The following is an 11,119-nucleotide window of genomic DNA, read 5'->3' as shown; positions in this document are numbered from 1 at the left end:
ATAATATTGGTGAAACTTTAATTTTTTCCTGGAGATGTAGATTCTGTGGCTATCCACAGAATCTTATGTTATATACTGAGTTATGTTATATACTGAGTTGCTATCCGAGTTGATTGAAAGGAATCTGTCTGAGTTCATAGTAGCTGCTTGGTGTTAGAGTTGGTGGTTGCTCATTCTACATATGTATTTTAGTTGCTTTTTTAAAATTGCAGAAGTCAACATTGAATGTTGAAGTAGAAATCTTGACAAATACTGGTTCGACTGAGTACATACTTACCTTCAAAATGAGTTACACGGAGTCCTCTTGTTGTTTGACTTAGAAACGCCAGCTTTTTAAGGAACCCAGTTTTCTTAAACTTGACAAACTTAGATGGGCAGAAAAAGTGTGAATAGACTGAAACCAACATTATCTTCAGTGCACTGAGAGATTAATGCTTCTCGTTTCTCAAAGTGAGAGATTTGTCAATCTACACTTAGAAGAGCAAAATCTGGTAATGGAAGTTTAACTCAAGTTATACTATGCGTGATAAATACTGTATTATTGATAACTGACATGTGTATGTCATTAATTTGATATCATATATATTTGCTAGAATATTACTGAATTTTATTTTATTTAATGGAAGAATATGATAGGTATAAAGGACAGTAGTAAATCAGAGTAGTCTGATTCTGGGTGCATGGTGCTCCATTTCCTTTCATACAGAGCTTGGGTAAGTAGAAAGCAGGAAAACTGGTTTAGAAGGAGCAAGCTTTGGTATGTCTTTCTATATTTAGAAAAAAAAAAGCTACTATTGCCTCCAGCAAATGAAATAACTTGATATATGAATTTGTTTTTTCAGTTGAGTGTTCGTGGGAAAAATAAGAAAGAGAAACTGGAAGACTTCTTTAAAAATATGGTTAAATCAGCTGATGGTGTCATTGTTTCAGGAGTAAAGGTAGTTGCTACTTAATGTATCAAGATTAGAAATGTGTTAACGTTGTCTTTCAATGTTTCCTGATGTTGAAATAATGTTTTTATAACTAAAATTCTGCAGAAGCTGTTTTTTGGTCTTTTTTTTCTTTTTTTTTTTCTTTTCTTGTATTAACTTTCCATCTGCAAGCAAATTAATGGAGCTGAAGTTCCTAGTCATAAAATCTTGAATTTCAAATTTGCTGGACAGAGGGTATAACACTGGATTAATTATGAGATGGAAAAAAAATATAAAGTTCAAATAACCAGCAGTGGTTACTCAAAAAGCATGTTGTTCAATTGCAGTCTACTAGGTATTATTGAATATCTGTACTAATTTGGAGTTTTAGTTTAAGCCACATAGCTTAAATGGTAATATAGTAACAAATTTACCTACATTTGCGAACTTAAAAGAAATCTGTCGTACAGGTCAGTGCTGTAAATTTGTATTGTCTGTATTGTGACCATTTCATTTGCACAATTGAGTATCTTACTATCCCATCCTGCCTTTTTCTTAGTTAGCATCCTTGATTAAGTACTTGACATTTATCCTGTATGTCTATCAACAAAGTGATAGGTAGTAGTGAACTGATTTTCTTCGCTTCTGGTTTAGTTACTTAGACCTTTGAAATGCTTGTTACAAATCTGTAATAAAACCAGATCATGATTAAATAAGTAAGAAGGAAAACAGTTTTCATGAACGATGTTTTAGATAAAAGTAGATTTCATTTCATGTCACAGTAACAGCAGTATATCCACATTTTCTCAGTATGATTTGCACTATACAGAATGAGTGAAATCTGAGTGTTTTTTTAAATTGTCTTTTTTTTTTTTTCCAGGATGTGGATGATTTCTTTGAACATGAAAGGACATTCCTTGTAGAATACCACAACCGAGTCAAAGATGCTTCTGCCAAATCTGATAAAATGACAAGATCACATAAAAGTGAGTTTTTCAGAAGGAGAGCTGTTCTAGAATGCACAGATGTGAGGAGCAATTGTTTTTACTTTTTAACAAGAAAAGATGAATTTCTCAAAGTGTAATCTTCTGATAGTGAAAAACAAAGTTTAGTATTATTTTTAAGTTTAACCTTCGCTGTAGTAGTCTGGATGGAGTATGAACAGCATGTTTCAGTACTGAAGGTCTCTTCATCCCTTTGGAGAGAAACAAAACTTTATGTACTTTTTTTTTTTTTTCCCTTGAAGACTAATTCTTAGTCTTTAAATTGTGAAGTGGGTAATAGAGCATTACTAGTGATTTTACTCCTAATGAGGTTGCTCTCTATTAGTTAAGCTTGTGGTTATCAGAGTGCAGTGTCTTAGCGCACTAGCATTGTATTGACTTACTGAGTAGCAAACTCCTGTTAGGGCTGTTAGTTATAGTCTGGGAGATCTGATTTCCATTTTTCAGCCTTCTAGACTGAGGATTGGAATTTGTATTCAGTAGCTTGGTTTGCGAGACCCCTTTTGTTGCTGAGGTGAGATCACCGATTAGTTGTTGTTAATTTTTCTGATTGCTAGCTAATGTCATTTTTTGAAGCTGTAGATAATTTTCTCAATTGCTTTATGCCTATTTGAGAAAATAGGAAACCTTTGGTTTAGGAACATATAACTGTGTTTTGAGAAACTATGACAAACTTGACTTTCATTACCCTTAATTTCAATTTTTCAGACTCAAACCCTATATGTCTGTTGGCAACTTCTATCAAACACCAGTGGGAATTCCCATAACTTGGGAAGCTTATTTTGGAAATGGGCAATCTGTAGTTCATTGATAATGTGTTCATGATCTACAGAGAACTTCAAAGCTTACAGTGAAAATATCTTCCTATTTCCAGCAGAAAATGTATTTAATGTTTGTGTGAAATATAGTAGACATTACTTAACCTTAATTAACAGTTAATTAACGTTAACCTGTAACAACCTTGTACCCTTCTTCACTGTGACCAACTACACTAATTAGCTTGGAATGTATGAAGAAATAAATTGGATAGATGGTGACCCACTCAATCTTCTGAACAGAAGTCAAAGCTTAATGATGAGAATTGCTTCTGAAGAAGCAAGAAAGAATTGATTCATATGTTTAGGGTAGTTCATCCAGAAACTTAGCAAACGTAAGCATTTCTGTAAACAACAAAAACAAGAAACAAATATAATTTACTATTTATTGCTTGGATCTGTTGAGTTCACACTAGAAGTTTTTAAAGAAGCAATCTGTGTGTAGCAGTATCTCACTAGTCAGATTAGGCAGCCTTCTTCACAAACTCTGCTTCTGATTTTATTGTTTAAAATGTTTTAACTCCAGTTCCTCTTCAACTAGTAACTAATTGTTGATGGGTAAGGGTTTCCTGAAAATTAAATACATGCAAGAGAAGGTGTGCATATAGCACTGTATTTTGGTAGTTCACAGTTGATATGCAGTGTAATAGCCTAAAGCACATGGATTTTTTTTTTAATAGTTCTGGACTTCAGATTCAAATTTAACTTTGAACATCAACTATTGAATCTGTAAGTTTTCTAAATAAAACCTAACAATGTTGCACAATAAACATACTCAGCAGGTACTAGTTATAATTTATCTAGGGATATTCATACAGTCTTTGCGGTTTGGTAAGAGAGCCATGTTTGTTGTGTGAAGTTCATAATACATGACATAAATTAAATTTTATTTCTGTTTTTGTATTAAAGCATGCTCCTTGTAGGAGGAAAAACAAAACAAAACAAAAGCCAGAACACTCTTGAAGAAATAAAGGAACTTGATTTCCAGAAAGGAGAGAAATTAAATAGTAAAACTAGTGCTTGCTTTTTTCCTAGATGTGGCGGATGACTATAATAGAATTGGTTCTTCATTATATGCATTAGGAACACAGGACTCCACAGATATATGCAAGTAAGATTTTGTTATTAGCTTACGGGGGAATTTGCTAAATAGCAGTCTTAATGATGACCTGCTGAGTTTGGTAGCACTCTTGTTATGAGAAGAACAGAATTTATTGCAGATGTATCCTGTTAAGAGATTTTCTTCACTAGCATTTCTGTTCTGTAATGTGAGACTGCTTTAATATTATTGCTTTAATAATTTCCTGGGAAAAATGCTATTGTTTTCTGTAGTTTGTAGACAATGATACTGAGGGGAAGAGACCTCACAGAACAGACAAAGCCTCAACTCTCACTTTAAAAAAAAAAAAAGTGTTTAACGTGCTTCAGTGAATGCAACAAGGGTGTATCACAGGTCTGAGTGTACAGATTTCTTGGATGTTCCTGTAACAGCATCTTGAAAGATAACCTTGCTGTTCTGGCAACTTATTTACTGCTTTTAGGAAAGTAAAGGAATAGAAATTCCAAAAGCTTTGAAAATAGCAGGAGGTTTCTGTGCATGGATGTGTCTTTCACTCTTTCAGTAGTTTGCTTGAATGTGAACTGTTTGATGTATGTGAAAGTAAAAATTAACTAGCTAAAGATGTTAGTTAATGCTTGTAAACATTTACTAGTGTTACAATAGATAGGTGTGTAAGAAAGGTGACTTTTTGTCATTTTACCTGATTTATAATTATATACTTCCAAATGTTGTGGTACCTTACAGATTACTGTAATGATTATAAACAATTATTTTGTTTATAATAATGAGATTTGATGTAGTCTGTTAGAATCTGTCAGGAATCACATCTGTCTCCTGTCAAAATGAAACTACTGTAATTCAGTCCGCTGTTGTACCAAACGTGTGTATCGTCTCCTGTGATGAAGATGTGCTGTGCTTTTCAAGCTTACTAAATTCCAAGTAGGGCATGCATCGTGTTTACTTTTAGAGAAAAGTTATAAAGGAGAGCTGATAATTGTGTAGGACTGTTAATCAGGATGGTGGTATTTTGAGTTTAATTTCTAGAAGTTAAAGGATCTCTGAGGAGTTATTCAAGTATTCTGTAGTAAAATCCATCCCTACATTACACTTTCTCTCTTACCTTTTCTGAAGTTGTACAGTTCCCAAATGTTTGAAGTACTGCAGATTGAAACTCTTAATGTTCTTTAGATTCTGTAAATGACAATTATAAGCAGTGCATTTACAGTCTTCATTGCCATACGCAGACTATATTTTGATTTATAGGAAGCTGATTAGACTGTTCAATATTGTAATATAAGCTCGTTCCTTCCTACAGGTTCTTTCTGAAGGTATCGGAATTATTTGATAAAACAAGGGTATGTATCTTGAAACCTTTGTAGATATATTCTTTGTATCTATCTTTGGAGTACCAGGGTATCTTGTGTCAATTATGCATTAGGATGGAGATGTTTTATGGATACTGTGATATTGAATATGTAAGCAGCATGCATTAGGGAATGAAAAAGCATAAATTTTCAGTCATTTGTTTGTAAAATGATTGATCTTTAGGAGTACTTGGTCTACTAAATTTTTGGCAGTCTTCCTCTCTTTTGTGTAATAAGCCAGTAAAGATGCTGTGCCTCTGAAATGCTTAGACTGCTTTTCATACTTCGTATTGGTTATCATAGAACTTATTGAGGAAAAAAGAAATAATCCTTAATAATCCTTAATTAAAAAAAAGAAGTGGTCATGTTACTTGTTTCTGAAGTTAAGACCTGTTTCTACAGATGCATGTCACAAACTAGGAAATGTTTTGAATGAAAAGTGTTACTTTCCTAAACAGGAACAGTTATGTATAAGTAGGTACTTTGAAGGAAATGGAAATTTTGAAATTACTTGCTTTGACCTCAAATGTTAGTTTTTAGAATTTTTTAATTTAAAATTAAGATTTTAAAAATGCATTTACGCACTCTAAGTTCACAGAGATGTCTGTTTTAAGTGCAGTAATGCAAAATACAAATTTTACAGAGTAGTATTTTGAACAATTTTATGCAGTTCATTTACACAGTTGCTCTACCGAAGTAGAGTAGAGCCTTAAAATTTGTCTTCATTTGATCTTGAAAACTACACTTGTACAAGTCTTCATACCAGATAAGTTTTTGTTTCTCTTCTGTATTTTTTTTCCTAGTGTATAGTAATAATAATAGGAATTGAGAATAAAGCCTTTTTGTTTAAAATAGAAAGCCAGTTGTCACATTTCAATAGAAAAGACTACTGTAATTTCCCTTTCTGCGTGTTTAAGTATTGTATCACAAATGCATGATTAACTTTTAAAGAAGACAATGTCTTGCATTGTTGCATATTTCATACTGTATTTACATCGTACAAATATGTCTTATATCCAGATGTTTAAATCAATGTTTTTACTTACTGTTTTTTTTTTCCCCAGAAAATAGAGGCTCGGGTATCTGCTGATGAAGATCTTAAACTTTCTGATCTTCTGAAATACTACTTAAGGGAATCTCAAGCTGCTAAGGTAAACTTATGTTTTGTGTTTGGTGGATTGGTGTTCTTTTTTTTTTTTTAATTAAGAAGGGTGGGTGGTGGGAGAAATAGGCTGCTTTTTTTTAAATGGAGAGGTTGAAATAATACCACTTCCAGCCTGCTTTTTTTTCTTCAACTGTGCAAATTTTATCTCTGTTTTATATAAGAAATAACAGTGCGGTTGTTTGGGCTGTATGAACCACTTGTCAAGGCTAAAACATGCAGTATAATTAAAACCAGTAGAAGAGCACTTGATAAATTCTTCAAGCTCTAGACTGCAAGCAGATTTGTTTTGTTCATTTTAATATTGAAGATAAATACTCCAGGTTCTCTGCAAGCGCTGATACAAAAATGTGGGCAGATTGGGTATTCTGTACCTAAAAAGACTCATTTTTATTGTTGCTTGATATAAGATGATTAAATAGTAGAATATGGAAGCATTTGACAGAAGGTATCTGTATTTAGATCACACCAGTAAGTGCTGCACAGAAAAAAAAATACTGCTATTTCTTAAGCCCTGTTTGTATTTCTGATCTGTAATCTAAATATAGTTTGTTTCTAATCTAAAAAGCTGTTAAATTTCCCATGATTGCCTTCTCTTAGACTTTTTGCAGTATCATCTAAGCCATCTGGTGCTGGCTTCTGTCAGACAAGATGCAGACCAAACAGTATTAAATTGTATCTCTGATCCAGCATGGACGTTTCTGTGACTTGCAGGATGAAATACAATGAATGAAAATAATTAAGTTAGATATACAGGAAGAAAGGTTAATTTTAATCTAATTTTCTTTATTACTTTGTATGTGCTAAAATGTTTGAGTACATTAGTGTAAGTTCTGAATGGCCTTTATCCTTTATAGGATCTCCTATATAGAAGATCTAGGTCACTAGTGGATTATGAAAATGCTAATAAGGCATTGGATAAAGCAAGAGCAAAAAACAAAGATGTGCTGCAAGCTGAAACTACTCAGCAGATATGTTGTCAGAAATTTGAGAAAATATCTGAATCAGCAAAACAAGGTATTTGGGTAGCTTTTGATCCTGTGTTACTACTTGAAAAATAATGGATTTTAAGTTGTTATTAATGAGAATAAGATTTTGTTCTGCATTTCCTAAGCAAAGGTGTTATTTTTTTTAACTAGTATTTATTTATTTTGGACAGTTCAAATGATATTTTCTTTTGGTTCGGATAGCTTCATTAGTCAATAATATCAACGTTGTAATTGCTTGGCTGAGCAAAGTCTAGGTGCAGATTATTTTTTACCCCTCTCTTATTTGCATAGACTAGGATATAAAAGGACAATTGCTGGCAGTAAAGACAAGCCTGATATTTTTGAGTACTGTTAAAATTTACCTTTTGGTTTTATGCAGTCTGTTGCAACAATGATACTAAAGGGAGGGGTTATGAAATGAGGTTTTACTGAAGATGCAGAGTTACAGTAATTGTGAAGGAAAGCAGTATTATTTACATGTTGGCCTCTTTCCTGGAACTGTATTCCTTTTTAGGCTTAGATTGTTGTGGGTAAGTAGTCATCTGACTCATTTGAGACAGATTCGTACAAGGTTCTTCTGTCTTCATCAGTTAAAGGAACTGTTTGACCCTGTAAATCTGGCTAATTATTCTTCCAGATGAGATATCACTAACCTCTTTCTTCTTGAAGGAAAGTCGAGGCACTAGCAATAATACTGTTAATGAATCCAATCTTATTTTATATAGAATTGATAGACTTCAAGACAAGAAGAGTTGCAGCATTCAGAAAAAATTTAGTGGAACTAGCAGAACTGGAATTAAAGCATGCTAAGGTAATTATGGTCCTTCTTTTTTTTTTTGGCCTTTATTTCAACTGGTTTTAAGCATTAAATGCTTGAATAACCAAAACACCTGCGTTATTTTTGTGTGATACACACTTCTACGTCCAGGGAGAGGAGTTTGATGATAAACATCTTCCAGAAAGGTAAACTTTCGACAACTTTCTTAAATAATAATATCGGTAAAATATATCTGAGGGCCTGGTATGAATTGTCTTTATAAAACTTATTCCCTTGAAGACAGTTTTGACTGTGGTTTTATGTTTTGCTAACTCTTTGGTATTTATTGCTTTAGCGTGAGTACCTGCCAGTTTTTAAAATCTCATCTTATGATTTTTTTTTTTTTTGTGAGATAGAAAGTGTGTTCTCCTGTTATCTAGATGTTGGGGACTTGATAAGTAGGACAGACTTAAGCATGAGATCATACGAGACTTGTATGAAGTCAGGAACTAAAGTCAGATCAGTTCTGTGTGTACACTTTTGGAACTCTTTTTGCCTTTAAACTAAGCAATGCTAACAGAAGATTTTATTTTGCAGATGCATAGCATAATGTGTAGGTATGCTTTATTAGCAGATAAGACTTTTTAACAGTGGAGCAAGGGCTTGTTCTGTGTTTCTTAATAATTTCAAGCAGCAGCAGCTTACATGTGTTCAAGCATGTTGTGAAAAAGCTATGTTTAAACCTATTCAGTATTTTACCATTGGATTTTGGGGCATATTTTTGTTGTGCATTCATGTTCAAGAAGGGAGGACTGATAGTCTGAAATTTGGTGAAACTTCTAAGGTATACTTATAACATTTAGAGCCTTGGCTGCACTTTGTGTTATGACAGGAATTTAAACTACCTCCCTCAAAAAAAAAACCAAACCACCCACAAAGATTTTCCCACAAATATAAATATATACTGTCTTGCCTTTATGGATTCTGATGTTAAAAAATAAAAACAAAAACACCTTGTTGCCTTACTGATAACAGATGTCTGTTTGGAATTGGCAGAAGAAGGAAGTAAGCAAAATCCACAGCTAAGAGATTTGGTTAAATGCTTTGACAGAAGTCCTTTATTCCCTGCTTCTGTCACCACAGTCTACCAATAACTGTAATTTTTAGTGCTCAGGAATCTGAGTTGGTAAGAAATACTTTTCTGAATGTGAAATTGGAGGACTTTTGAGCTATGCTGGTGCAAGTCAACTGTATAAAATGTTGCAGCTAGAAAGAGCAATGGTGCCTCTGTCCTTCATTTACTATCACTTAAATAAGGTTATTGTTGTGAACTTCGTAAACTTAATGAAAATGAATGGTGTGCCTGTGTGTCAGTAGGCTGTCATACTGAGACTGGAAATGACTGAGAACCTTTTTGTGCTGTGTAATAGCCCGTGAACTGCAAATTATTTCATGCTCCTGCTGAACTGTAAAGAGAGAGGCAAAAGATTACTTGTCACACTTCTGCTATAGGTAACAGGCATGCAGTCTGGAAGTACTTCAAGCTGAAAAAGAAATCCATTCCATTAATTCCATTAATGACTTCTTTACTAGCTAATAATTAACTGTTATAATAATAAAGCCTTTAGATTTATGAATCTTATACGCTGCAAAGATGGGCCACAAGGTCCACATACATCTCCTGTATATTGAGCTTGTTCATATCACAGAATTCAAGCCAAGTGAAGCAGCTCGTGACTGTCCCCTACACTTATAAACACGAAACAACAAAAAGCTACTGAAGCTGTAACTGAAATATGTCTTCTGAATAAATCTGAAAAGGGTTTGGTAGACCTAAGTAGAAATCTTCTATTTGAATGTAGTTAATTGCTTAATGTGGATTATAAAAAACCTTACCAGAGGAGAGAGCTGTGATCTCTGTCCTTTTGCATATCTACCACTGGTCACTTGGTAGGCTTTCAACTGTGGAAAAAGTAAGAATTACCCATTTCTCAGTAGTTGTGTGGACAATTTATCAAGGATGTGCAAATTACAGCTTCTGATATTGATTAGTTACCGGTTTGTTTGTTTTTGTTTGTTTGGAGACATGTTTTCAGGTTAGTTTTTGGAGGATTTTTTTTAAAAGAAAGCAGTTTCTCCCATGTTTACAGCTGCGCATTCAGAGTGGTTTGTCCTTGCATTTTGCCTGAATCTGATAGGAATTACATTTAGCAATTAATAATCTATTATTATTTCTTACAGAGAAGTTTCAGATTGGGGAACAAATATAGTACAGCTATTTAAGAGTGAACAGACAGTGATGTAAAGTGATCTGAGTATAAATGAATGCACAAAACAATGTGAATACTGATATATATTGTTTTCTTCTGCAAAGTATCTCCTGGCTTATCAGTATTTCACCTGTGCATACTTGGCAGTGGTAGCTTTTTAACTGCTAGCTCTGTAAATTCAGTCAGAAATCTGAAAGTGAACTTGGTAGAGTTAGAATGCTTCAAATATTTAAAAACTGACGTACAAAATCTCTGTTTGGAAAGAAGGGCAGAACTTGCCTGTAGAGATAAAACTTACTTAATGTTCTAATAATGCTTTCTGTAGTCTCAACTTTGAAACTTTTGTGGCTAAATCACGCAGCTAAGCATATAAATCTGTGGGGAGAAGTCTCTTACACAATGCCCATCCTTGAAAAGAGCTATAAGCTGAAATGGCTGCTATCGGTAGAAGATTGCAAAGCACTGGTTAACACTTATTGATAAAATCAGCACTCTTTGCACATATGAATGCTTCTGTTTTGGGAATGATACTGCAGTAATGGCAACTCCGTGTAAAGAATGAAAACTTTACAGCTTTGAACTTTTTTGCTGAGACTGCTCTGCATAGAATAGTTGATATGGCCAAACTAGATTTTCTGTGAGAAACTTGTGGAAAAAAAACATGGAAATGGTAGTAGTGCTTCTTTTTGAATTTCAAGTTTAGTTTCATGACACAGCATTCTTAAAGTCAACAAAAATCTTTTCCTTAAACGTCTTCACATATACTTAATGTGCATCTGTTTTCCTT

The 11,119-nt window shown here is 33.6% G+C and overlaps 1 protein-coding gene across 2 annotated transcripts in view; it reads left to right on the top strand.

Annotated features, from left to right (window-relative positions):
* The window catches only part of SNX6 (sorting nexin 6), a 14,384-nt gene extending 5,400 nt beyond the window's left edge, over window positions 1-8,984 (top strand). For both annotated transcript variants that reach the window (XM_019615711.2, XM_031553602.1), the window contains 8 exons: window positions 843-938; window positions 1,792-1,897; window positions 3,766-3,841; window positions 5,106-5,145; window positions 6,219-6,305; window positions 7,174-7,333; window positions 8,031-8,116; window positions 8,234-8,984. In XM_019615711.2, the coding sequence (XP_019471256.1) occupies window positions 843-938; window positions 1,792-1,897; window positions 3,766-3,841; window positions 5,106-5,145; window positions 6,219-6,305; window positions 7,174-7,333; window positions 8,031-8,116; window positions 8,234-8,272 (690 nt within the window). In that variant the 3' untranslated portion in view covers window positions 8,273-8,984. The remainder of the gene's footprint in view (window positions 1-842; window positions 939-1,791; window positions 1,898-3,765; window positions 3,842-5,105; window positions 5,146-6,218; window positions 6,306-7,173; window positions 7,334-8,030; window positions 8,117-8,233) is intronic.
* The last annotated feature ends 2,135 nt before the right edge of the window (window positions 8,985-11,119 follow it).

The sequence above is a fragment of the Meleagris gallopavo genome, chromosome 5 (assembly GCF_000146605.3).
Source record: "Meleagris gallopavo isolate NT-WF06-2002-E0010 breed Aviagen turkey brand Nicholas breeding stock chromosome 5, Turkey_5.1, whole genome shotgun sequence".
Classification (NCBI taxonomy): Eukaryota; Metazoa; Chordata; class Aves; order Galliformes; family Phasianidae; genus Meleagris; species Meleagris gallopavo.
The sequence above is the reverse complement of the archived record's forward strand: the minus strand, read 5'-3'. Positions and strand labels throughout refer to the sequence as shown.